This window comes from Canis aureus, chromosome 18 (genome assembly GCF_053574225.1).
Source record: "Canis aureus isolate CA01 chromosome 18, VMU_Caureus_v.1.0, whole genome shotgun sequence".
Lineage (NCBI taxonomy): Eukaryota > Metazoa > Chordata > Mammalia > Carnivora > Canidae > Canis > Canis aureus.
The window spans coordinates 53,529,670-53,556,652 of NC_135628.1; the positions used below are offsets into that span (position 1 = coordinate 53,529,670).

The 26,983-nt window shown below is 48.5% G+C and overlaps 1 protein-coding gene and 1 pseudogene across 2 annotated transcripts; one reads left to right on the forward strand and one right to left on the reverse strand.

The window, feature by feature from the left end:
- The first annotated feature begins 1,615 nt into the window (after nt 1-1,615).
- Nucleotides 1,616-25,063, forward strand: SMO (smoothened, frizzled class receptor). Of its 2 annotated transcripts, XM_077857299.1 has the most exons (13): nt 1,836-1,964; nt 15,902-16,018; nt 16,641-16,846; nt 17,597-17,806; nt 18,058-18,230; nt 18,572-18,791; nt 18,889-19,012; nt 20,465-20,557; nt 21,001-21,109; nt 21,955-22,140; nt 22,570-22,718; nt 23,198-23,332; nt 23,555-25,063. In XM_077857299.1, the coding sequence occupies exons 3-13, from the start codon at nt 16,700-16,702 to the stop codon at nt 23,986-23,988; spliced, it is 1,980 nt and encodes a 659-aa protein (XP_077713425.1). In that variant the 5' UTR covers nt 1,836-1,964; nt 15,902-16,018; nt 16,641-16,699; the 3' UTR covers nt 23,989-25,063. The 2 variants fall into 2 exon arrangements, with proteins under 2 accessions (XP_077713424.1, XP_077713425.1); XM_077857298.1 differs by lacking the exon at nt 15,902-16,018 and having other exon boundaries at nt 1,616-1,964.
- Nucleotides 25,064-26,386: 1,323 nt separating this feature from the next.
- On the reverse strand, nt 26,387-26,983 carry LOC144288376 (ATP synthase F(0) complex subunit C2, mitochondrial pseudogene; annotated as a pseudogene).

The following is a 26,983-nucleotide window of genomic DNA, read 5'->3' on the forward strand; positions in this document are numbered from 1 at the left end:
CTGCAAGGATATCATGTTTAGAAAGGTGCTATGTACATCCTAGGATTTCAGAAAGACTTACTAAATTGAATTAAATCCTCTCTGTGTGTCTATCTCTGGGGCTTATCTACTAATTGAGGATGGTAGCTGAGCTGTAATAGCAAATTTGCTCTTAAATGGTCAAACCTAACAAAACTGGTCTACTTCAGCTATGCTGAAGGGGTAGGGGTAAGAAAGGAAAAACCATCCTAGTGTGTTGCAACATGGAAAAGCTGCTCAATCTAAGTCCACTCTCCTGGAGGGCCCCCTGGGTATAAGTGTAAACTGCTGCGGGGTGAAATCAAGTGGCTCAAAGCCCCACAAGTAAAGGAGGGAGGAAAGGCCAAATAAGTAGAGTAGGGAAGGAGAGCAACAGAAACTTCATCAGCCAGTATATGGACAGCAAGGGTCATAAAAAATGCAATGGCTTCTTTTGAACATAACCAAAGAGAAGCCAAGGTCAGTCGTTGGAAACTACAGTTTTGCACTTCACACATCTGTAGCGATAAAGGCTGATGTTGGCACGTTTGGTTTCCAGACACTTGTTCTCACAGGTAACAGCAGCCAGGCAGCTGCCCTGAGTGACTTTGAGTTCATCTCTCACACAGATCCCGAGCTGGAAGGATTGAAACAAGGGAATCCCCCAAACCCTGGTTCTCCTCCATGGCCCCCCGCCCCCCGGGACAAGTTGAAAGATCTAAAACCAGAACCAGAAAAAACTGGCGAGTTGGGGGCCAGGCAAGGAGGTAGAAGAGGATTCCGCTGACTTCAGGCACCCTAGTCTCTCTCATTGTAAACCAGAAGTGTCTATTCGCTTGGTCTTTTCCACCAAGTCGAAAGATCCTCAGGCTGATCTAGGTGCCCGCTGAGTCTGGTTGCAGCTCCCGGCCACGATTTCCTCCCATCTCTTGCCCCAGGGTGGCGAACGGGGTCACCAGAGCGCCCTGGCCCGGGCCCCTCCGCGCGCCGGGGACAGCAAGGCTCGCGCTCCTCCTCTCTCGCGTCCCCTCCCCTCCCCTCCCCTTCCCTCCCTCCCTCGGCCAGTCCCTCCCCAAGCCGTGGCGGAGGTGGGGCCGGGCTTGGCTCGGCGAGGCCCGTGCATTCCAGAGAGCCGAGCAGCTAGAGCAACAAAGGAGCCGGGGAGTCGGTGGGAGAGTCGGGGGGCTGAGGCGCGCTCGGGCCAAGGTGGCTGCTGGGCCGCGGGCTGGCGCAGAGGGGAAGCCGGGGAGCTAGTCCCCCACCGCCGGCGCGCGCCTGGCCTCCATCGCGCGGCCGAGAGGTAGTTTTAATGGTGGGAGGGGGAATGGGGCTGGAGATGGGGGGCCCAGGGGGCTCCCGGGGCTGAAGACAACTTGGATTGCCAGGAGGAAGAGTAGAGAGGGGTGCATCCCGGCCGGGGCCTCCGCCGCCCAACATGGGCCCCCGGGTCCAAAGTTTGCGAAGTTGGGCGCCGAGGGCCCGCGGCGCGCGGAGCGTCCGAGGGGGCCCGGGCCCGGACCCGCGGGGCGCGCAGGTCGCCTGAGCCACCTCCGCGGCCCCAAGCGTTGCGCGTGCGGCCGGGGGGCTCCGGGGAGCGGGCGGGGACGCCGGGGCTTCTGCTGAGTTGGCGGGTTTGGCCATGGCCGCTGCCCGCCTCGCACGGGGGCCGGAGATCCTGCTCCTGGGGCTGCTGCTGCTGCTGCTGGGGGGCCCGGGCCGGGGGGCGGCCTTGAGCGGGAACGCGACTGGGCCTGGGCCGCGGAGCGCGGGCGGGAGCGCGAGAAGGAGCGCGGCCGCGACGGGCCCTCCGCCGCTGCTGAGCCACTGCGGCCGCGCAGCCCCCTGCGAGCCGCTGCGCTACAACGTGTGCCTGGGCTCGGCGCTGCCCTACGGGGCCACCTCCACGCTGCTGGCCGGGGACTCGGACTCCCAGGAAGAAGCGCACGGCAAGCTGGTGCTCTGGTCGGGTAAGCGCGCGGGAGCCGGAGCCGGGGCCGGGGCCGGGGCCGGGGCCGGGGCCGGGGCCGGGGCCGGGGCTACGGGGGTGGGATGCGGGACTCCTGCAAAGAACAGGCTCGGGCCTGAGCTGTGGCGAGGGCGGGAGCTGCACCCGGGAGAGTTGGAGGAACGCAGTCTGCAGCTCTGGGTGCCTGCCGTACGCGGGATGGGACCCTCGGGGGGGGGGAGGGGGCGAGGCAGTGGAGGGAGCCGGTCACAAAAGGCCTGAGCGGGGTGGGTGCGCCGAGAATGGGAGGAATGAGGGGCCCATGAGGAGGGGGTTCAGAGCCTCGGGGAAGGACGTTTTTTAAGAAATGGGGCTGCTCCACCTAAGTACTGCTCTGGAAGCGGGGTCCTTGGGGATTCAAGGAGGTGTTTAGATCTTGGAAAAGAAGCCAACCGGCAAGTCGAGTTGGAGAGGAAAAAAGTAAAGATCCCGGAGAAGATTTAGGCATTGAGGGAGGGGGGTGGGTAAGAATTGAGTGAAATTTGTGACGGATACGAAACCCCCTGCTGTTGAGTAATTAAAAGTTAGCCAGAAATTTCCAGAAATCTTGTTTTGGGAGACAGGAAGTCCAGTGATCTCGTCTTGCTTTCTCGCAGGAGATTTCACTGTTTCCTCATCTGAAAAATGGGGACTCTAATCCTTGTCTGAGGTTGTGACGGAATGAGACTATTCTAAGGATTATTTGTATATTCTTTGGAAGTTTGGGTCCTCAGGCTGGTCAGAGCTGCAGAAGGACACTTAAGTCTATGATGTTGAGAGTCTGTGGGTACTTTCTCAGTGGTTTGAAATCCCAGAGCCCTCACCTCAGGATAGGATTATGGCCAGGCCTGAAAAACTGCAGACTGAACCCAAACAAATCCTTCCTTAGCAGTGGGGAGTGGATTCTCTCGCTACTTGTCACTCTTCTGGATTGGGGGCCTGAAGGGACTCGGGGAAGAGAACTGACTGGTCTTGTCATCGCTTGCTTCTAGTCTGCGTGATTCCAAAACTGTCCTTGCAAAAGAAAATCAAAAGTCAGGAGCCAGCTTGGCAACTTCTTTTGACAAGCCTTGGGTGCCCTACATCCATCTTGGTTCTGCCCTGGGGGCTAGTGATGATCCTGAAGGAGGAAGTGTATGTAGGCTGCAGGCCTGTCATTGTCAACTTGTCCACTAGAGTTCTTAGAGTCATTGCTGGATGTTGGACAAAGCCATATCATTCCTGGCCTGGTATCACTCTCTGGCAGATGCCAGAGGAGGGACTTGGAAGATGGTACCTGTGGTAGAGCTATATCCTTAGTGGGTATCAGGTTGTAAAGTCAGCAGGTAGGCAGAAATCGTGTGTCATCAACAGTGGCTTTGAAAAATCCATAAATTACCGTAACGTGAAGTCTGTGTCATTTTGCATAGATACTCTTTTTATGATAGTGTGTTTATATAAATGTGTAACATATAGTAATGTATAGTATATAAGAAGGGACATACCTAGAAGATATCATTTTAGTCTTTAAAGTTACATAAATGCTGGGGCACTTGGGGGGCTCTGCTTCTCCCTTTGCCTATGTCTCTGTGTCTCTCATGAATAAATAAAATCTAGAAAAATAAAGTTCCATAAATGCAAACGAACAAAAGACTGAAAGAATAAAAAAGGAATGCAGGGATCCCTGGGTGGCGCAGCGGTTTGGCGCCTGCCTTTGGCCCAGGGCGCGATCCTGGAGACCCGGGATCGAATCCCACATCAGGCTCCCGGTGCAGGGAGCCTGCTTCTCCCTCTGCCTGTGTCTCTGCCTCTCTCTCTCTCTGTGACTATCATAAATAAATAAAAATTAAAAAAAAAAAAAGGAATGCAAAAAAAGGTATAAACAGGTCTCTGAGCAAAAGAGCAAAAAGAAGGCTTGCGTTTAGGAGCCAGTTGTATGGAAAATCAAATTTCTCAGCACTAGACGCTCACCCAGTTCTGAGTTGCTCACACTGAGAGCAATTCATACCCCTGCCCCCCGCCACACATCTCTCTCTCCTTATTTTTTTAAAAGATTGTATTCATGTATTCATGAGAGACCCAGAGAAAGAGAGAGGCAAAGACATAGGCAGAGAGAGAAGCAGGCTCCATGCAAGGAGCCTGATGTAGGACTTGATCCCGAGACCCCAGGATCATGCCCTGGGCCGAAGGCAGAGATGCTCAACCGCTGAGCCACCCAGATGTCCCTCTCTCCTTATTTATTTTGCAGGGGCCCATGGCTGAATTCTTCTAAGTTAAATGCATGTGTGATGCTGCAGTCCTTTTGTACTTGCCATCAAATCAAGGAGGAAGGGTATGGATCTCTTTCCAGTCCATACTCCTGAGAGCAGCTGCTGAGTAGGCAAAAGTGGTTTTGGCAGGAAAGTTTAGGAGTTAGAACCATCTGCTAGCTGGGCGCTTTCGATCCTTACTAGCTGTGCTTCTGGGGGACAGGGTCCTGCAGGCATGCCACCCTGGAGCCCAGGTCTTTAGTTCACTTTGAATTTTTTTCTGCTGCCATCATCCCTTAGCTCAGTCACATGTGTTTTCTGGTTGTTCTTTCTGCTGGGTATCCTGGGCAGTGGGACCAGAAGCAGGTGGTGGTGCAAGCTGGGTCAGTGGTGGGTACAATGAATCAGAGTCAAGAGTAAGAATCACAGACAGGCCTTTGGCTGGCAGCCTCTGGCAAGTGATTTGTCCAGTCCTGAGTGAGTGGTCTTGATTTGACCATGTCTAAATGGTCAGTTTCACCTGGCTCTTGGAGGTGTTTTCGTGGGTGAAGGATGAAGATGATCTAAGTGGTCTTCATCTGTAAACTTTTGAAGGTAGACACTTGTTCTTTGTTTGTTTGTTTGTTTGTTTTTTTAAAGCCTCGGAGTTCTGAGTACCCAGCCATCTGCTCAGTCGTTAAATTAGGCATTGGGTGCTTGCTACATGTCATCCTGGATCAGGTTCTGGGACATATAAAGACAAGGAATACAGACATGATCCCTGCCATCAAGGGAAGACCACAGACAGCTTTAGCAGTTCCCGTAAGAGGTATTGTGACAGGGTAGGGTGCTGAAGGAACACAAAAGACTTTGGGGAGCAAGGGAGACCCTCCCCAGAGGAACTGACCTTTCACCTATGACCTGAGAAATAAGCAGGAATTAGCTGAGCCAAGGAAAGGTTGAATGGGAAGGAATAGGAAGAGGAGACAGCGTCAAAGGTGAGGAGGTGAGAGGACTTGGTACTTTTAAAGAAGAGTGCAAGAATTTTAGCTGAGCTGGATCAAAGCATGTGAGGGATAGAATTATAAGAGATAAGACCTAGAGTGTTAGAGAGTAAAGGAATTCCTACCTCGTATTAAGAAGTTTGGATGTTATCCAGAAGATAATAAGGAGCCACTGAAAGCATTTGAGCAAGGGAGAGATGTAATCATATTTGCATTTTAGAAAGATCTCTTTGAGTATTGTGTGAAGAAGCCATGGGAGGAGGAATGGCCTGGAGCCTGGTTGCTTGCTTAGGGAATGATTGAAGTAGTCTAGGTGAGATATGATGGAGGTGGAGGTCCAGGTGAGAGATGATCAGGTGATAGGCTGGAGGAAGTGGACAGGTGCCAGAAATCCAAGTTAGAACCAGTAAGACTTGCCAATGAGTTGGATGCAAGGCATGAGTGAGCAGGAGGACCTAGGATTCAGGCTTGCAGAGAAGGTGGTATCATTCCCTTTCACTAAGCTGGGAATGCTGGAGGAGGAAAAGGTTTAGGAAGAAAGCATGGGGACACCTGGGTGGCTCAGCAGTTAAGCGTCGGCCTTCAGCTTAGGGTGTGATCCCGGAGTCCCAGGATCGAGTCCCACATCAGGCTCCCTGCATGGAGGCTGCTTCTCCCTCTGCCTGTGTCTCTGCCTCTCTCTCTGTGTGTCTCATTCATAAATAAATAAAATCTGGGCAGCCCCAGTGGCCCAGCAGTTTAGCACCGCCTTCAACCCAAGGTGTGATCCTGGAGACCTGGGATCGAGTCCTATGTTGGACCCCCTGCATGGAGCCTGCTTCTCCCTCTGCCTGTGTCTCTGCCTCTCCCTCTCTCTCTCTGTGTCTGTCATGAATAAATAAATAAAATCTTTTTTTTTTAAATAAAAATAAATAAATAAGTAAATAAAATCTTTTAAAAAAGGAGCAAGAAAGCATGGATTCAGTTAGGCGTGTGAATTAGAGATGCTCAATGGACATCTATGTGGAGATTACCAGCAGATTTGGAATAGGAGTTGCTGAAGAGAGTGGTCACTCTGTGTTTCCTCATCCTTGACTGCTGAGCCTTTGGAAGTATGCCACTGAGTGAGGAAGTTGCTAGCTCAGGTTGGACTGGTTTCTAGATCTGTATAGAACTCAGGTCCTCCTGTATCTTTTAACCCTCTGGACTTGGGCCTGTTCAGGCACTCAGCATCTTTCCCCCAGGACAGCTTGACATGTGTCTTCTTAGGCATTCCAAGCTGACCAGACAAACATAATATCCAGGCCACAGTCCACCTTGGGCCAAATCTGGTTTGGTAAATGGGCCGAGAAAGCAGAGACCTGCGGCTGGTGAGGGAAATAAGTCCCTGACAACCAGCACGTAGCCTCTTAGACCATTGCTGTGCTCTGTGTGTGCATAGTGATGTGTGGCCTTGTCACCCAGCCGGAGGCTGCCAGTAGAAAAGAGCTGGAGAAGCTGGGAGGAATTTCTCTTTTCCTCTCCGACATCTGGTTGAGCAATGAGAGGAAGGATGCTGGTGATGGTGGTGGGTTGTTTGCAGGGGCAGATCAGAAAGAATTCCCCTAGAGCTGTTCCCAAACCTGGCTGATGATGATGAGAATCAGTTAAGATATATATATATATTCATACTTTCCATATATATATATATGGAAAGTATGAAAATAGAGGAAAGCATCTACGGGCCCAAGTTTCCATTTTTGCTTTAGATTTTTGACTTTTTAATTAATTTATTTTTAAAGATTTTATTTTTGGGGCACCTGGGTGGCTCAGTGGTTGAGCATCTGCCTTTGGCTCAGATTGTGATCTTGAGGACCTGGGATCAAGTCCTGCATCGGGCTCCCCGCAGGGAGCCTGCTTCTCTCTCTGCCTGTGTCCCTGCCTCTCTGTGTCTCTCATGAATAAATAAATAAAATCTTAAAAAAAAAAAAAAAGATTTTATTTTTAAGTAATCTCTACACCCAACATGGGGCTTGAACCCACAACCCCAAGATCAAGAGTTGCACGATCCTCGACTCAGCCAGGCAGGTACCACAAGATTTTTAATTTTAATTGTGCTATGCCGCATGCATACAGAAATTGCATAAAACAAAGAGGTATTAAATAACAAATAATTGGGCAGCCCCCGTGGTGCAGCAGTTTGGTGCCGCCTGCAGCCCAGGGCATGAGCCTGGAGATCTAGGATCGAGTCCCACGTCGGGCTCCCTGCGTGGAGCCTGCTTCTCCCTCTGCCTGTGTCTCTGCCTCTCTCTCTCTCTCTGTCTTTCATGAATAAATAAATAAAATCTTAAAACAAAAACAAAACCAAATAATTATAAAGTGACACCTGAGTCAAGAACTAGATCATGGGATCCCTCCTTTGTCTTTTTCAATCATATTTCCCTCCCTTCTCTTCTAGAAGTACCCACTACCCTAATATTTTTGATTATCATTTCCTTTTTCTTCTATAGCTTTATCATCTAGTTTTGGAATCCCTAATCAGGATATTTAGGTTTTGAATGTTTTTGAGCTTTATACAAATCACGATATGTGTATTCTTTTATGTCTTTTGTGTCTGGCTTCTTTTGTTATTTCTTTTGTAAGATTCATCCATGTTATTGCAGCTCTTTTTTTTTTTTTATTGTCACACAGTATTCCATTGTAGAATATATCACAATTTACTAATCTGTCTTGTTGTTGTTAAACATTTAAGCTGTCCTCAGTTTTTGGCCACTGTGAATACCATTGCTGTGAGTATTCTTCTATGTATATCCTGGTGCACCTGGGTCAAATTTCCCTAGGTACCTACTTAGAGGAATGGGATCACCAAACAGTATGTTATGCATATGTTCAGCTTCTTTTTTTTTTTTTTTTTAAGATTTTATTTATTCATGAGAGACACAGAGAGAGAGAGTGAGGCAGAGACACAGGCAGAGGGAGAAGCAGGCTCCATGCAGGAAGCCAGATGTGGGACTTGATCCTAGGACTCCAGGATCACGCCCTGGGCCAAAGGCAGGCGCTAAACCCCTGAGCCACCCAGGAAACCCCAGCTTTTTTTTTTTTTTTAAGATTTTATTTATTTATTCATGAGAGATACACAGAGAGAAGCAGAGACCTAGGCAGAGGGAGAAGTAGGCTCCCCACAGGGAGCCTGATGTGGGACTCAATCCCAGGACCCCAGGATCACAACCTGAGCCAAAGGCAGACACTCAACCACTGAGACACTCAGCCGTCTCTGCCTTCAGCTTTACTGGGTAATATGAAACAGTTTTCCAAAGTGGTTATACCACCTTAGATTCCCCACTTATCTTGTAGAAGAGTCACCATCACTCCACATGATTCTTGATTATTGGTGGTGTCAGCCTTTTCCCTTTTTATTTGTGGTTTTAATTTGCATTTCCCTGATAACTAATGGGGTTAAGCACCATTTCAAATGTTTATTGGCTATTTGGATTTCTTTTATGAAGTGTCTGTTCGCATCTTTGGCCCATTTTTCTATAGGGCTGTCATTCTCCTAAGATTTCTAAGAGTTCTTTCTTTATGCTGGACAGGAGTTCTTCATTGGTTGTATGAGTTGAAAATATTTTCTGTGCCTTGCCTTTTAATTTTCTTTGTGTCATCTGTTAACAGAAGTTCTGAGCTTTAAGATAGTCATTGATTAAAAAAAAAAAAGATAGTCATTGATAAAGCTTTTTCTGATTAGTACTTATTGTCTTCTTTTAAAAAGTCCTTTCATTGGGTAGCCCGGGTGGCTCAGGGGTTTAGCACTGCCTTCAGCCCAGGGCGTGATCCTGGAGACCTGGGATTGAGTCCCACGTCGGGCTCCCTGCATGGAGCCTGCTTCTCCCTCTGCCTGTGTCTCTGACTCTCTCTCTCTCTCTCTATGTCTCTCATGAATAAATAAAACCTTTTAAAAAAAAAAACGTCCTTTCATGGAGTACCTGGGTGCCTCAGTCAGTTAAGCATCCTAGTCTTGGTTTTGGCTCAGGTCATGATCTCAGGATCCTGAGATCTCCTTGCAGGGGGCTCCCTGCTCAGCAGAGAGTATGCTTTCCTTCTCTCTCTCTCCCTCTTCCTCTCCCCACCCCCACTCTTGCTCACACTCTGTCTTGCAAATAAATAAATAAATCTTTTAAAAATGTCCTTTCATAACATAAAGTCATGAACTTATTCTCATGTTATCTTCTCAAAACTTTTTTAGATTTTCCTTTCAATTTAGACATACAATTTACTAGTTTCATTTATATTTCATTTAGTTTCAACATAATTTGTTTTTTGTTTTTGTTTTTTTTAGGTTTTATTTATTTATTCTTGAGCGACAGAGGGGGGCGGGCAGAGACATAGAGAGAGAGGCAGAGACATAGGCAGAGGGAGAAGCAGGCTCCCTGCAGGAAGCCTGGGGACTCTGTCCCAGGACCCCAGGATCATGCCCTGAGCCAAAGGCAGATGCTCAACCACTGAGCCTCCCAGGCGCCCTCAACATTATTTGTTAAAAAGAATATCCCTTCTCCAGTCTTCTGCCATAAATCAAATGTTCAAATATCTATTTGTTTCTGGGATCTTTATTCTGTTCCATAGTTCTATTTTGTCTATCCTTTGCCAATATGTGCCATCTTAATTATCATATCTTTATGGCATGGTTCTTCACCTTCTTTGAGCTATGAACCTCTTTGGCAGTCTGATAAAACCTCTGTGCCCTTTCTCAGTATCATATTTTTAAATTTATAAGGTAAAACACATAGGATTAAAAAGGAGCATATAGGATTACAAAGGAAATGATTTCTATTGAAATATAATTATCAAACATATTAAAACAATTTTGTGATCTAACATATATGTGCTTCTTTACTAATAAACTGAGTAAGATGTACTATGTGTTTAATAACCACCATAATATCAAGGTGGAGATGAACAGTAACAATATTTTGAGATATCTATAATAAAAATATCTAATTTCCATTCATGACAAAAACACAATACTGATAACATAGTATGTGGCTTACACCCATAATTGAAGGAAGGGCTAAATTTCTATTTGATCCAAAAAAAAATAAAATAAAATAAAATAAATTTCTATTTGATGTAATTTTTTTCTCATTCAAGTTCACGGGCTCCTAAATTCTAAGAATCCTTTTTGAGTTCCAAGCCAAGAACCTCTACCATTCTTTTTTTTTTTTTCCAAAGATTTTATTTATTTATTCATGAGGGAGAGAGAGAGGCAGAAACACAGGCAGAGGGAGAAGCTCCAAGCAGGAAGCCCGACACGGGACTCGATCCTGGGTCTCCAGGGTCAGGCCCTGGGCTGAAGGCAGGTGCTCAACCGCTGAGCCACCCAGGCATCCCCTCTACCATTCTTATAATGCTTATAGTATTTATGGTACAGCAGTATTTAATAGAGTCTGGACTATTCTTGACCCTTTGTGTTTTAATATAAAAATATTTGGGAGCACCGGGGTGGCTCAGTGGTTGAGCATCTGCCTTTGGCTCAGGGCATGATCCCGAGATTCTGGGATTGAGTCCCACACCAGGCTCCCTGTGGGAAGCCTGCTTCTCCTTCTGCATATGTCTCTGCCTTTCTCTGTCTCTCATGAATAAATAAATAAATTAATTTAAAAAATAATTATTGGTAATTTTGATGGGGGTTACATTGAGTATACAGACTAATTTGGACAAAAGACATCTTTACAATACTTAGTCTTCCAATCATTTCATTATATATTTCTATTTAGATCTTTTCATTTTTTTTTTAAATTGTGACTCTTAAAAAAAAAATAAAAATAAATTGCGACTCTTCATCATTAGGCCAGAAGTTTCCCTTTTTTTTTTTTCTAAGATTTTTATTTTTTTATTCATGAGAGACACAGAGAGAGGCAGAGACACAGGCAGAAGGAGAAGCAGGCTCCATGCAGGGAGCCCGATGTGGGACTTGATCCTGGGTCTCCAGGATCATGCCCTGGGCCGAAGGCAGGCCCTCAACCGCTGAGCCATCCAGGCTGTCCCCCTTTCTTCCTGTCTACAGTTCTGTCCCCTTCTCTTCTCTAGAGAGCTTCCCCCAACTCTATGGTTGACATATTTATATTTTTAAGCTTAATTACTTCTAAAAAATAGGTAGTATGTACGAGGCAGGCCCTCAACCGCTGAGCCACCCAGGGATTCCCCTAGGTACTTGGTTTTTAAAATACTATTCTAAATAGTTCCTTTAATATTTCATTTTGTTTGTTGCTGGCATATAGAAATACAATTGATTTTGAACCCAGTAAACTAGCTAAATTTATCCTATACACATAGCCATCTCATTTGTGAATAATGAGTTTTGTGTCTCTCTTTTCAAGCTGCGTGCCTTTTAATCTTTATTGGCTTAATGCACTACTTAAGATGTCCAGCTCATTGTTTAATACAAGTGATAAAAGTAGCAGCATTCCTTATCTCTGACTTCATATCTGTATTCTAAAGTTTTCCCATCTGTGATGCCTGGGTGGCTCAGCCATTGAGTGTCTGCCTTCAGCCCAGGGCGTGATCCTGGGGTCGGGATCAAGTCCCGCATCGGGCTCCCTGCATAGAGCCTGCTTCTCCCTCTGCCTCTCTCTCTGTCTCTCATGAATAAATAAATAAATAAAATCTTTACAAAACTAACTAAATAAATAAAATGTTCCCATCTTTCACCATTACTATGATGTTTGGCATAGGTTTCTTTTATCAGATTAAGAAAGTGTTCTTTTGGGGCACCTGGGTGGCTCAGTCATTGAACATCTGCCTTCAGCCCAGGGTGTGATCCCGGGGTCCTGGGATCCAGTCCCACACCGGGCTCACTGTAGGGAGCCTGCTTCTCCCTCTGTCTATATCTCTGCCTCTCTCTTTGTGTCTCTCATGAATAAATAAAATCTTTTAAAAAAAGTGTTCTTTTATTCCTAATTTGCCTATTCTTTATCATGTTGGACTCTATCGACTACTTCTGCATCTACTGATATGATCATATGATCTTTTTTCTTCTTTAATCTGTTAGCGTGGTAAATTGCATTGATTGAATTTCCTAATGTTAAGCCAATCTCAGAACAATGGTTTTCAACCATCTGATCATCAGAACCACACAAAAAGTCATTTTTAAAGCTTAAATTGTGGCAAATATTTAAGAAGTCTATGAATATAAAAAAATGCCAAGATTAATAGAACATCTGTGTCTTTATTTTTTCTGTTTCATGTTTTTAATAAAATGAAAGAAATAAAACAATGGATAAAATTGATGTCCCTTTCTTCCTTTTTTAAAAATTTTATTTTATTTTTATTTTTTAAAATTTTATTTATTTGTTTGTGAGAGACAGAGGCAGAGACACAGGCAGAGGAAGAAGCGGGCTCCATACAGGGAGCCCGATGTGGGACTCGACTCAATCCTGGGTCTCCAGGATCAGGCCCTGGGCCAAAGGCAGGCGCTAAACCGCTGAGCCATCCAGGCTGTCCCCCTTTCTTCCTGTCTACAGTTCTGTCCCCTTCTCTTCTCTAGAGAGCTTCCCCCAACTCTATGGTTGACATATTTATATTTTTAAGCTTAATTACTTCTAAAAAATAGGTAGTATGTACGAGCTGTACAAAATTCAAAAGTAACAAAAGTTAAACCCCTCCACTTCTGCTTCCAGCCACCCATTTCCCCTTCCTAGAGGCAACCACTAGTACTGGTTTTTGTGTGTCCTTTTAGAGATAGCCAACATATGTATAAATGTAGATGCGTCCTTAGTCTTTTTCCTCCTACAACAAGTAGTAGTCTGCTCTTCGGGCTGTTCTCACTCAACTATCCATTTAACAAGATGCACTGGAGGTAGTTCAATTTCAATGCAAGTGGTTCAACCTTGCGTAGTGTTGTATTATATTGATATATGGTATCTTACTTATGTGGCTGGTCTCCTATTGATGGCTATGCATTCTGCAGTTTCTCCTCTTTTGCTGTTACAGTTCTGCAATGAATAATTTTATGTATTATCTTTGTAAACATGTGAAGTGGGATCGCTAGTATAAAATTTTGATAATGCCAGTTTCCACAAGTGTTTACTAATGTCTGTTCTTACTAAAATTATATATAAGTGCCAGTTTCACCCACATTCTTGTCAACACAGCGTTTTCAATTATTTTGATCTTTATCACTTTGAAAGTTAAAAAATTTATCTCATTATAGTTTTATTTCACATTTAGTTTATTAAGAGTGATGTTAACGGGTACCTGGGGTGGCTGAGTTGGTTGAGCTTTGGACTCATGGTCTGACTCTTGGTTTCAACTCAGGTCGTGATATCAGGGTTGTGGGATGCCCGCCCACACACACATACACACACACTCTCTCTCTCTCCCCCTCTGCCCCTCCTCCAACTTGCACTCTCTCTCTCTAAAATGAATAAATAAAATCTTTAAAAAAAAGAATGAGATTGAATGTCTCTTTATGTGTTTAAAGGTCATTTGTATTTGAACTTTGTCTTTTGCCCATTTTTCTATTGGATTATGAATTTCTTATTGATGTGGAAGAGATTCATGTACATAAGGAAATTAGCTCCTTACCTGTGATATGTATCAGAAATATATTTTCTCGGGCAGCTGGGGTGGCTCAGCGGTTTAGCGCTGGTTTCAGCCTAGGGCATGACCCTGTGTCTGCCTGTGTCTCTGCCTCTCTTTCTCTCTCTCTTATGAGTCTCTCATGAGTAAATAAAATCTTTAAAATATATATATATTTTTTCTTAAGTGTATTGCTTTTCTTATGATCTTGTATTTTACTCTACTTATCTATTTTCCTGAAGTCTTTTAAAATCTTTTATTTTGTAGCTTCTGAGTTTTGTGTCATACTTCAAAAAGCCATCTCTACTTCAAGATTTTAAAAACCATTTCCCATCTTTTCTTCTGGTACCTTAATTTTTAAAACTCATGTAGTTATTTTGATTCCTCTGGAATTTATTTTTATGTAAGAAATGGAGTAAGAATCCATTTTTTTCCCTAGATAGTTCCTCAGTTGTCTTTTAAGATTTCTTTAATAATCTGTCTTTTCCTTGGGGAGTTTATTTTTAAGGTACAAAACAATATTTAAAATGAGAAAAAAGCACCTGGGTGGCTTAGTTGGTTAAGTCTCTGCCTTTGGCTCAGATCATGATCCTGGGGTCCTGGGATAGAGTGCTGCAGGGAGTCTGCTTCTCCTTCTCCCTCTGCCTGCTTCTGCTCTCTCTCTCTGTCAAATAAATAAATAAATAATATAAAAAATAAATTGAGAAAAGAAAAAACAAAATTCCACATCTTTAGAAGTTGATTATTGCAAATATCACAAAATCCAGAAAACTAATATTTTTATTAATCAACTGCTTGCTGCTCCTCTGGAATAAATTTTACTCTAGTAAGCTTCCTCCATTTTAAATATATTGTTCAGTAAACATCCAGTAACATTCACTTTATTCTTTGTTGTACAATTCTATGAATTTATTTTTTAAAATATTATTTATTTATTTATTCATAGAGACAGAGAGAGAGAGAGTCAGAGACACAGGCAGAGGGAGAAGCAGGCTCTATGCAGAGAGCCTGACGTGGGACTCGATCCTGGGTCTCCAGGATCACGCCTGGGCTGCAGATGGCGCTAAACCGCTGCGCCACTGAGGCTGCCCCAATTCTATGAATTTAGACAAACACATAGTTATGTAACCAGCCGCTACACTCAAGATAGTGACAATCCCTTCAGACCCAAATATTCTCTCATGCTGTTCCCTTGTGTGCAAATTATCCTCCTACCTGCCCCCTGGCAACCACTGCTGTGTTCTCCACCTGGACCCACTTGGTCAGAACTCTTAAGAGGGGTTTTCTCCATCTAGAATGATAGAGGTCCCCAGATGATTTTGATTTGGTCAGGTCTGGGGACAGTTGCCCGAGAACATTGCTTCTTGACAGGAACTTGCTCTGTGCCCTGGAATAGGCTTTGTGGTACGGGAGCTGTGAGTGGTCAGAGATTTCAGATGAGTAATAACACCTAATATTTCCCGAGTGCCTGTTGTCTGACAGATACCATGCTAACCACATTCAATGCATTATCTAACTCTTCACAACATTTCCACGGGGTAAATCTATTATCCGAATTTCACAGATGAAGAAACTGAGGCTAGCCATAAGGTAATCTGCCCGAGATCAAACAGCCAGGAAATGGTAGAGCCTAGGTTTGAACCCGGGGAGGTTAATTGTAATGCCCATGACCCATATCATTCTACTGTATTGCCTCTTTCCCAAAAAAAGAACAAGTATCTGCCCCTACCACTGTAGCTTGGTAATGTGGCAGTCACCCAGTTTGGTCTCACATCCTCAGAACCTTCTCCTTTTTTTTTTTTTTTTTTAAGATTTTATTTATTTATTCATGAGAGACATACACACCACACACACACAGAGGCAGAGACACAGGCAGAGGGAGATGCAGGCTCCCCACAGGGAGCCTAATGTGGGACTCGATCCCAGGACCCCGGGATCATGCCCTGAGCCAAAGGCAGACGCTCAACCACTGAGCCACCCAGGCCATCCCTCAGAAGCTTCTCCTAAGACAACTTCTTGGGTGAACAAGTGTTCCGAAGCAGGGATGACTCGGGAGTGACAATGGGGGCCCAGCCACTGGGGCAGCAGGGTAGAGGCCCTGGGTTGGGGCAGGGGTGCTGGGAGATCTCCATCTCTTTCTGTCTTGCTGACAACATGTTTCCTCCTTCTGCACTGGACAGAACCTCCTCTGTTTCTCTCCATCTGATTTCCTGTTTCCTCCTCTGGCTTTGGAGTACCTGGCTCCCCTGACTACTTCTTCTAAAGCTCCTCCCTGTACTCTGTTTCACTTCAGCTTGGTAAGAGGGTCAAGGATCCTGGGTCTGGGCAAAGGGCAACATCTGGTTCTGGTGCATGGGCTTTGTGATGGGGGCGGGGTGGTGTCCCACAACCTCCCTTTACCCTAGAAGAGACCTCTGAAAGGTTTTAAGAATGCCCCGACGAGGTAAAAGGCAAGTCGACCTGGGGTTCTCAGCAGGGCATTTGGAAATGGGGGCTGTTTTTTTTTAAAAACTGGAATCACAAATACATACAGAAAAGTGTATGGATCACAGGCTTGCTTTTCACAAGGTGAACACATACATGTAACTGCAGCCAGATCAAGAATTAGAGCATTACCAGCATCCCAGAAGCTCCCCTTCAGACCCTCTTCCAGTCACCAACTCTGGAGTAGGGCAAAGGGGAGCATTTAGGGGTTCTCTTGGCACTTAGTGGAAAGAGTCTAGGGATGCTAAAAGCCCTACACTCTAGCGGACAGTCCTAGAGAAGACTCATCCTGCCCAAATGCCCTGTTGAGAAACCCTGCGCCTGACAGCCCTGGCATTGTGGCAGAGACTTGCCTTAGGCCTGGGAATGACTGTGACTGAGTCAGCATGAGGAGGGGTTTCACTGCAATGTGCCCACACTGTTGCCTCCCCCCAGGCCTCCGGAATGCCCCCCGCTGCTGGGCAGTGATCCAGCCCCTGCTCTGTGCTGTGTACATGCCCAAGTGCGAGAATGACCGGGTGGAGCTGCCTAGCCGCACCCTCTGCCAGGCTACCCGAGGCCCCTGCGCCATCGTGGAGAGGGAGCGCGGCTGGCCTGACTTCCTGCGCTGCACCCCTGACCACTTCCCCGAGGGCTGCCCGGTGAGTGCTTTGAGGGGCAAGCCCTGGGCATAGGGCAGGGTCCAACAGGAGGCAGGAGCAGGGCAGCCCCACAGGCTTCTCTCCTAGGAGACCTAAATCTGCAGCCATGGGGTCAATGAGCCACAAAACCAAACTGACACTCACTGACTGGGCCAGTCTATTGGGGATTATCTGTTTATTTATAAAAGGCAGCTGTTCAACAAATATTTTTTGAGCATCTACTCTACCAGGTGTTGGGGAGTTTCGGGAGTCATGGACGACAGGAACTCATTGGCCAAGCAGTTTATGGTGTATTTAGAGAATCAAGGCACACACACATAAAACAACTAGAGATACCAAGACAGGTGTGATCTCATTCTGGTGGTAAAGGAGAGCTCACAAGTAGTAATAATAATAATAACAGCAATAATATTAGTAATCATGCTAGTTATTACTATTTACTACCTGCCAAATGCTATAGGAACAGTTTACATCTATTTATTCATGTAACCTTTAAACCACACAGTGAAGTAGGAGCTGCTATCCTAGTGTTGGGGAAAGTGAGATAACAGAGAGGTCGAATAATTCACCCCAGGCTATTGATATAATTTGTCATTGAGTGGTAGGGCTGGGATTCAAACGCTGGAAGGTTGTCTCCAGCCTGGGCTCTTGGCACTCTGCCATGCTACCCCTCTGCCTCGTATTAAACCAAGGGTGCCCCTGGGCCTCCTGCTCCCTTTTGCACTGCCCTCTTCCCTTCCCTTGTGCCAGAATGAGGTGCAGAACATCAAGTTTAACAGTTCGGGCCAGTGCGAGGCTCCCTTGGTCCGGACCGACAACCCCAAGAGTTGGTATGAGGACGTGGAGGGATGTGGGATCCAGTGCCAGAACCCGCTGTTCACGGAAGCCGAGCACCAGGACATGCACAGCTACATCGCGGCCTTCGGGGCAGTCACAGGCCTCTGCACACTCTTCACCCTGGTCAGCCGACGGCAGGCCTGCGGGCGGAAGGGTCAGGGGAAAGGGGGCCTAGAACGTGCAGCCTAGAAAGTGAGAAGGAAGTAGATTGTCACTTGGCCCAGCTATTGGGGCAGAGGGAGGTGAGGAGGGGAAGACCTGGTGGGGTCCCTGGGACAGGGTCTGGATAAGAGGGGTTTAGGGTTCAGACTAGGGTATCTATGGCAGCAGAATCACCCAAACCTCATAGAATGGACCCCACTTCTCTTTTCTAGGCCACATTTGTGGCCGACTGGCGGAATTCAAATCGCTACCCTGCTGTCATTCTCTTCTACGTCAACGCGTGTTTTTTTGTGGGGAGCATTGGCTGGTTGGCCCAGTTTATGGACGGCGCTCGCCGGGAGATTGTCTGCCGTGCAGATGGCACCATGAGACTTGGGGAGCCCACGTAGGTGTCTTGGGGACCCCGAAATGAGGGGAGGGGTAGAAAGTTGAAATGTGTGTTTCCCACAAAAGGGACAGGTGGGGATTGAAACCGACATTTGAGCGTAGGATTCAGCTCTGCCTGTCGTGCCCAAAGTTTGCAGCATTAGGGCCGTGAATGTTTGCATTTACTCCAAGGGGCATCCTTCACACACTCTTCAAATCTGACCTGAGTCTTGTACCTAAGCCCTGACTCCTACGGAACCTCCAGACCTTAGAAGCCAAGGGTCTGGGGACAAGGTGGAGAGAGCTGATAAAGGGAGTACAGAATGACCTCCCCAGGTGACCCTTCACATGTCTGCACAGCTCCAATGAGACCCTGTCCTGCGTCATCATCTTTGTCATCGTGTACTACGCCCTGATGGCTGGTGTCGTCTGGTTTGTGGTCCTCACCTATGCCTGGCACACCTCCTTCAAAGCCCTGGGCACCACCTACCAGCCTCTCTCTGGCAAGACCTCCTACTTCCACCTGCTAACGTGGTCACTCCCCTTTGTCCTTACTGTGGCAATTCTTGCTGTGGCCCAGGTATGGTGACTGGTGGGGGCCTGGGGACTGGAGCGGGCTTGGGTAAGGGGGCCAGTGACCAACTCTGTCCCTCCCTCCCACCTTCTTCCCACCGCAGGTGGATGGGGACTCCGTGAGCGGCATCTGTTTTGTTGGCTACAAGAACTACCGATACCGTGCTGGCTTCGTGCTGGCCCCCATTGGCCTGGTGCTCATTGTGGGAGGTTACTTCCTCATCCGAGGTGAGTGAGCACCAGGCCAGCACCAGTTGGGCCACAAAATGCGCCATGCGCCTGCTCTGTGTAAGTGGGAGCTAGAAGCTGCCAGCTTCTGCTGCCTTTGCAGCAGGACCTAAGTCAGCTCCCACAGGGTCTTGCTGGTAAGTGGAAGGTGCCTCCTTTCAGCAGAAACAGTGTCATGGCACCTGGTGTGGGGCAGCACCTCTGTGCCGGCCAGAGAAATGCAGGCCCTTTCTCCAGAGCCTTGAGCCACAGCTCACAGCCTGTTGAGCAGAGCCCGAGCCCCGGCTCAGCCCTTGGCCAGCTGCACTCATACGGTGAATAAACTGGCCTGTCCACAGCAGCCAGCTCGGGCCTTCAGTTGTGTGTGTGTGCACCCTGAATTTATATATGCCCCCCATCTCTTGGAACTTGGCTCCTCATCTGCTTTCCACCCACAAGTTTCCACAACATGCACAGATTCGTTGTTCCCTGATTTCCCGTCTGGAGCCACCACCTCCACAGTAAGCCTCCGTGTCTTCTTAGCTCATTTTTGTTGCATTCTCTTTGTAAACTTCAGTTTCCTCCCCCTGTGCCGTCAGCCTTCTGTTCAGCCCACCTCTTTTTGGCAGAGTCTCCGGGCCTCTGATTTATGTTTTGTATCTTTGCTGTCCTGTACGGTAGCCTCTAGCCACATATGTTGAAACGACTCCAGACTAAGATGTGTCATCAGTATAAAATTGTATTGCAATACAGAGCCCAAAGAAAGTAAACTACCTCATTAATAGTTTGTTATATGGAGTACATGTTGAAATGATAATGAAATAAACAATGACATTGTGTATGAAATGTATGGAAATTAGCTTCACTTGCATCTTTTTTTTTTTTTTTTTTTTATTATTTTATTTATGATAGTCACACACAGAGAGAGAGAGAGAGAGAGGCAGAGAGACATAGGCAGAGGGAGAAGCAGGCTCCATGCACCGGGAGCCCGATGTGGGATTTGATCCCGGGTCTCCAGGATCGCGTCCTGGGCCAAAGGCAGGCGCTAAACCGCTGCGCCACCCAGGGTTCCCAGCTTCACTTGCATCTTTTTACTTTTTTTAATGTGGCTACTAGAAAATTGGAGAGTCTGTATGTGGCAGACATTGTATATCTATTGGATAGCACTGTTCTTGCATCTCTTTATGCCTTTTCCATCAGCACAGCTTTGACCTGGCTGCCTCATTTAGGGGTAGCTGGGGCCAGGACCAAGGCGCCTTCTCTCTCTCCTTATCTGTCTGTCTGTCTGGGCTCTGCCCCAGTCTTTCCAGTACACAGCACATCTGCCACCAGCTATGCTCCATTTCTCAAGTGTCTCCAGTTCCTCAAGCTTTAAAGCATAGGAGTAATCAGACTGGGGACTCCCTGTCATACCCATCCCTCCCGGGAGGGTGGCCTCACCCTACTAATGTCTGAGGTCTCTCTTCTGTTCAGGAGTCATGACTCTGTTTTCCATCAAGAGCAACCATCCTGGGTTGCTGAGTGAGAAGGCTGCCAGCAAGATCAATGAGACCATGCTGCGCCTGGGTGAGTGGGTCGCAAGCCCTTTGGCCTGAGGTACTGGCCAGCCCACCACTGTACCCTCCTGGGGCCATGGGACCTGCAGGATAGGGTCTTAGAAGAGTAGTGTCAGTGGCACAAGTTAGCAGCCATGGGGTCAGGACAAGGCTTTGTGTGTGTGTGTGTGTGTGTGTGTGTGTGTGTGTGGTGATGGTGGTACCAGCTCAAAAGGGCACCTTCTTGGAGAAAAATTCAAATTCATGCCAAGACTACTTTCCCATGCCCACTGTGCCACAGTTGTCTCAAGTGCCCTTCGGGCCTTATTTTGGAGAATACAGCAAACTGAGCCTAGCATGGATTTACTCCAGACTCAGCTATGTTTCAGGCCTAACTGGGGCAAATACCTTGTCCCTACTGCTGCTTCCACACCTGGGATTGGTAATGCTCTGTCCCACCCTGGCCCTCCACAGGCATTTTTGGCTTCCTGGCCTTTGGCTTTGTGCTCATCACCTTCAGCTGCCATTTCTACGACTTCTTCAACCAGGCTGAGTGGGAGCGTAGCTTCCGGGACTATGTGCTGTGAGTACAGGGCCTGGGGCTTGGGGGCAGCAGCCATAGGAGCTGGAGCCAGGACTGCAGAGATAGCCCTTTTACCGTTCAGCAAGGCTCTGCCAGGTGTCCTCCTCCGATGGCAGGTGAAACTGCCCATCGTGCTCTGGGTGCCTGAGATGTCCTTTGCTCTGTAATTTGCAAACACGGCAAGCAGCTCTCCTACCCTAGCTCCACTCTGCCCTCCTCTCTGCATGAGCCACTGTCGGGCTGGTGTGTTTGTAACTGTTAAGCTCTCTCGTGTTTGGGCTTCTCTGACGACTCTGTGTTGGCCATAGAAGTCACTCTAATTCTCAACGTACTCTTTACAGAGCTTATTATAGAGCCCTGCACAGAAGCAGTTACCTCTCTATGATAGATTAACAACCTGTTAATACTTGCTAGCTTTGTCTGTGCTTTTTTGTGTCACCACGAGGATGAATCTGAGAGTAAGGCAGCTCACCCGCTGAAAGAAGAGCCACACTTGCTGATGGCAGGAATAGCAGTTACAGTGCTCATTAAAATGGACACCAGTCCATGTCCTGACTGCCTCAGGCTCTTCCTTAATGGCTTCAGCTTCCAGTCTAGGAAGCTTTAAACCACACTAATGCCTGGTCCTCCCACAGAGATTTGATTTCATTGTCTGGGGTGTGACCTAGACATTAGTAGTTATTAAAAGTAACTCTAATGTCCCAAATGACTCTACTGAGCACCCGGGGTTGTGAATCATTGCTGTGGGGGCTTAGCGCTTTCTAAAGTCTTTGGGTTGATTATTTGGGTCCCCACCCAAGAGACCCAGAAAGCCTCACCTGTCTGCTACCCGCCCCCCGCCATAGGTGCCAGGCCAATGTGACCATCGGGCTGCCCACCAAGAAGCCCATCCCTGACTGTGAAATCAAGAATCGCCCTAGCCTCCTGGTGGAGAAGATCAACCTGTTTGCCATGTTTGGAACCGGCATTGCCATGAGCACCTGGGTCTGGACTAAGGCCACGCTGCTCATCTGGAGGCGCACCTGGTGCAGGTGGGATCAGCAGCCAGCTGGATCTGACCTTATGCCCTTCATTTCTCAAGCTTGATGTCCCAACCAATAGGTGTTGTGGGCTCCACGGTCTCCCAGCACTCTTGGGTAGGCTAGTTTTCTAAGAGTCTGCGCTGAGATGCCTAAAGCTGCCTCCTCTGTGGCTCACCACTGCCCCCTGGTGACACCTCCTGCCCTTGGGAGGACCAATCAAGTGCTGAGCCAGCTGCTGCCAGCGTCTCTTAGAAGAGTAGACTGATTTGAGTGATTTGAGTACTGAGCATACAGGAGCCCCAAATTCTAGGCCCACTTCTTTGCAGAGGTCTCTACTCCTCAAAGTCGTGGAGGGAATGGCGTCGTCACTGGTCTTTCACAAGATTGGATGGAAGTGGCTGCTCCTTCACTCCCCTCCCCCACCTCTTCTGCTCTCAGGTTGACTGGGCAGAGTGATGATGAGCCCAAACGCATCAAGAAGAGCAAAATGATCGCCAAGGCCTTCTCCAAGCGGCGTGAGCTGCTGCAGAACCCAGGCCAGGAACTGTCCTTTAGCATGCACACTGTCTCCCACGATGGGCCTGTGGGTGAGCTTCAGGCCCCTTTCCTCCACGGGAGCCACTCAGCACCCACAGTACCTGGGCCCCATCTCACTAGGCTGGTGTGGACACGTGGACTGTCTGGAAGGCTGGGAGGAATAACCCCCACCCTCGCCCCCGGCCTCTCCTCACACACTCAACTCTCTCCAGACCCCTTCCATCCCTGGCTCCTCTGCATTGTTTCTGTCCCTGGGTCTGCTTGCTGATACTTTGGTCTCAAAAGGACTCATCTCCCTCTCCCTCCTTCTGTCCTCTCCAGTTCCAGGAACTGGCTTTCAGACCTCTAGCAAGGCCCTACTCTTCAGACCAGGACTGGGTAGCTCACTATGATTACCCTGGGTGGGCCTTCTGGGCTCAGGGGACGGTGAGGGAGCTGCTGGGGAAGGTAGATGTGCTAAGTGAGGGAGGAGCCGTCATCCAAGAATTGGGCAGTCATGATTCCTTAGCCTTTCCTTTCATCCCCACAGCGGGTTTGGCCTTTGACCTCAACGAGCCCTCTGCTGATGTGTCTTCTGCCTGGGCGCAACATGTCACCAAGATGGTGGCTCGGAGAGGAGCCATACTGCCTCAGGATGTGTCTGTCACCCCTGTGGCAACTCCAGGTACAAGGGGGTCAGGCTTCTGTAGAAAGGTGGGGGGCATGGAGGCTGGGGGTTCTTGGGACAGGAGGAGGAAGGAAAGGCCCTGGGGGGTCTAGAGTGTGGGGCTGAAGCACTAGAGACCTACAGTTGTGTCCCAGAGCTCAAAAGTAGGGGTGCGAGGAGAGAACAGGTGGCGTGGACAGAGCCAGCATCCCAAACTCAAGTTCTCTCTCCTGCCATCAGTGCCCCCAGAGGAAAAAGCCAACCTGTGGCTGGTTGAGGCAGAGATCTCCCCAGAACTGGAGAAGCGTCTGGGCCGGAAGAAGAAGCGGAGGAAGAGGAAGAAGGAGGTGTGCCCACTGGCACCACCCCCTGAACTTCACCACCCTGCCCCTGCCCCTGCAGCCAGCGCTGTTCCTCGACTGCCTCAGCTGCCGCGGCAGAAGTGCTTGGTTGCCGCAGGTGCCTGGGGAGCTGGGGAATCCTGCCGACAGAGAGCTTGGACCCTGGTCTCCAACCCTTTCTGCCCAGAGCCCAGTCCCCTGCAGGATCCATTTCTGCCCAGCGCCCCAGTTCCCACGGCCTGGACTCAGGGCTGCCGGCAGGGGCTGGGGCCCATTCACTCCCGCACCAACCTGATGGAGGCAGAGCTCATGGATGCAGATTCAGACTTCTGAGCCTGGACAACGGGACCTGGGATAGGAAAGAGGAGCAAATACCATTCTGAGGTTCTTCATCCTCCCTGAGAGTGCTTCCCCTGTCTTCCGGAGAACCTGAGTGTGCAGTGCCCTCCCAGGAGAGCTCTCTCTGTCTGGCTCATGGCAGCGGGACTGTGGGAAAGGGCCTGACATCTCCACGGGTAGGCTTCATCCAGGGAAGGGCCCTGGAGCTCGGGGTCCTTGTTTCTGCCCCGCCAGCTGGAGTCTGGCTGGCAGTATCCACCTGCAGCAGAGTCACGGGCTATGCAGAGCTTGAGCGGAGGCAGTGATGGTGGAGGCAAGGGTGACAGTACCCAGAGTGAGCTGTGGTAGCCAATGAGGCAGCCAGGCCCAGGCCTGGCAGATAGCACTGGCTGCCCTTTCCTGGCACTTTCAGACCAAATGTGTTTATTGTGTCATTAGCCCTTTGTCTAGATGGGTACAGGGCTCCCTTCTCTCTCTTCCCAGTGGTTGTGGAGCTGGAAGTGCCAGTTCCCATAGGGGCTCTAACCTCTCTCCACAGGTGTCCAGTTGGCCCGACCCCAGGCCAGTAACCCCTCCTGTGTGCTCCTGTGCCCTCCTTCCCCTTTCCCACTCCAGGCCAACCTCTTCCTGTTTCCTGTTTGTTGAGTAGAACCCAAAACAGAGGCATGTTCCATCCCACCCCTACCCCTCCCCTTGGTGCTGGGCTCCATCTCCAGGTGAGAGATTGGTTCAGCTATGGAGCCTGGCCTGGTGTAGAAGCAGCAAGTGATAGGGAGCGTTTGGGCCCCTGAGAGACACGTGTTCTCTCTTCCTCTCATCCTTCCTGTGGGGGAATGGATCCTCTGACTTGAGGGGCTGCCCTGGGAGGCTGCTGGAGCTTCAGCCAGGCAGGAAAGCTTCCTTCAACTTCTGCAACTGGTGGGTGAGGAGATCCCCACCTCTCATAACCCCTAACTATCTCCCCCAGGCCCCAATTTCAAGAACCAGGCAGCAGGAAGCCTTAGGAGCTAGCTGGGTTCCAGATTGGGGAGAAGAAATACAAACAGTAAATAAAAGGTTTTTGTATAAACTCTCGGTGTGCTTCTTTTCCACAGGCCCTTGGGAGGGGCACCTGCCTGGCTCAGGCAGTAGAGCATGCGACCCTTCATTGGGGGGTCAAGAGTTTAAGTCCCATGTTGGGCATAGAGATTACTTAATAAAATAAAGTAATATCCATAGGCCCTGGCCTTGACCTGTTTGCTTGGTCCTTATCTCATTCGTCTCCCACTTCCTCCTCAGGCTATTCTGAAAGGCCAACGGCTTGGTGCTATTGAGGTCAGGACTGACAGATCTTAGGCTGACGTCAGCTTAGTGCACTGGCTGTCCTTCCCAGCCAGTAGGCTCCATATGGACAAAAATTCTTCTGTGGCCACAGCTGCCTCTCTGTGCACTGACTATAAGCTGACTGAGCAAGAACATGCAGCTTGCCCCTGGAGTGACCATCGGAAGTGTCACTACACCCTGCTAGGATAGATGAGCATGGCTCCTGTGGCAATCCTTGAGCCCCACCTCCGGTGCTCTTCCTCTTAAAAGGGATGTCGGTAGGACCAATGCTTTCTGATCCACAGCTTCCTCCCCTGGGTGATGGAAGGAATTCAGACTCCTCGGAGGGAAGCCTGTTAGCTCCACTTCCTCCAGTATCAGTAGGAGATTAGGAAGTGGGTTCCAAGGACTCAGGATCACGTGGAAAGGCTCTGTGGAGGAAAGAGGGTGATGCCCCCAGACTGGGAAGGTATTGTGGAGTACTGGCCAGGCTTGTTTATGTGACAGAGGCATAAGCATTTTGCCTAGAGTCAGATTCCAGGGGAAGGGGAGAGGGTGCTTACATACTGATCTGGTCATATGGTACTTTAGACACAAATGATTATAGCTAACTCATCGAATGCTCGTTAGGCTCTTCTCTAAGCACTTCACATGCATTGATTCACTGAATCTCACCACAGATCTGTGAAGCACAGAGAGGTTTGATCGTTCAGCCAAGGCCACACAGTAAGTGGTAATGCTGGGATTCCGTCAGGGCATCTGGCTCCAGAGCATGCTCTTGGCCACCATATTTGACTGCTTCTTGCTTAATGCAGAGGCATCAGAGGTTTTTTGAAGAAATACGTTCAGCAAAGCAAAATGACTTATGCACAACCTCACAGCTCATAAGTGACAGAGTCTGGACCCAGGGTCATCCTAACTACCAAGTCTCAGCTCTGACTCTGGATTTTTCTTCTCATCCAGATTTCCCATGCTGTGTTCTCTCTGGCCTCCCTATACCCCTTAGTGCTTGCTTCCCTCATTCATTCTTGCCCTTAGTGCTTCGCTCAGTAGGAATGTAGCTACTTCTTAACCTTTATCAACAAGAGTATTCTTTTTTTTTTTTCTTATTAATACAGTATTTATTTGTCTTTCCTCTGTCAAACCCTGAGCCAACCACTTTCCCCAGGCTGCCTGGGGAGGTATAGGAAAAGGAACATACAGGGCATACAGGGCAGACAAGACATGGGAGAAAGACCTATGGGAGGTGGAGACGACTCCTTCACATGGCGAAGAGGATGAGAAAGGCCACCATCAGGCAAAAAAGCCCCATGGCCTCCGAGAGGGCAAAGCCCAGAATGGCGTAGGAGAAGAGCTGTTGCTTCAGAGAGGGATTCCTGGCATAACCAATGATGAGGCTCCCAAACACAGTCCCAATTCCAGCCCCAGAGCCAGCCACCCCTACAGTGGCAGCCCCAGCCCCAATGAACTTGGCTGCCGTGTCAATGTCCCTTGAAATGGCGCTGGTTTGGAAGCTGCGGCTAGGAATAAGTGAGGTCAGGGGATGTGGGGCTGTCAAGCTGCTGAGGCTCTGATCTGTCAGTGTCTCTGGTGGTTTTAGCACCACTGCAGACAGTGATGGGCTCAGCAGCTGAGAGGTGCTCCGGACCAAGAAGGGGGTGGAGACGAACTTTGCACAGGCCTACAT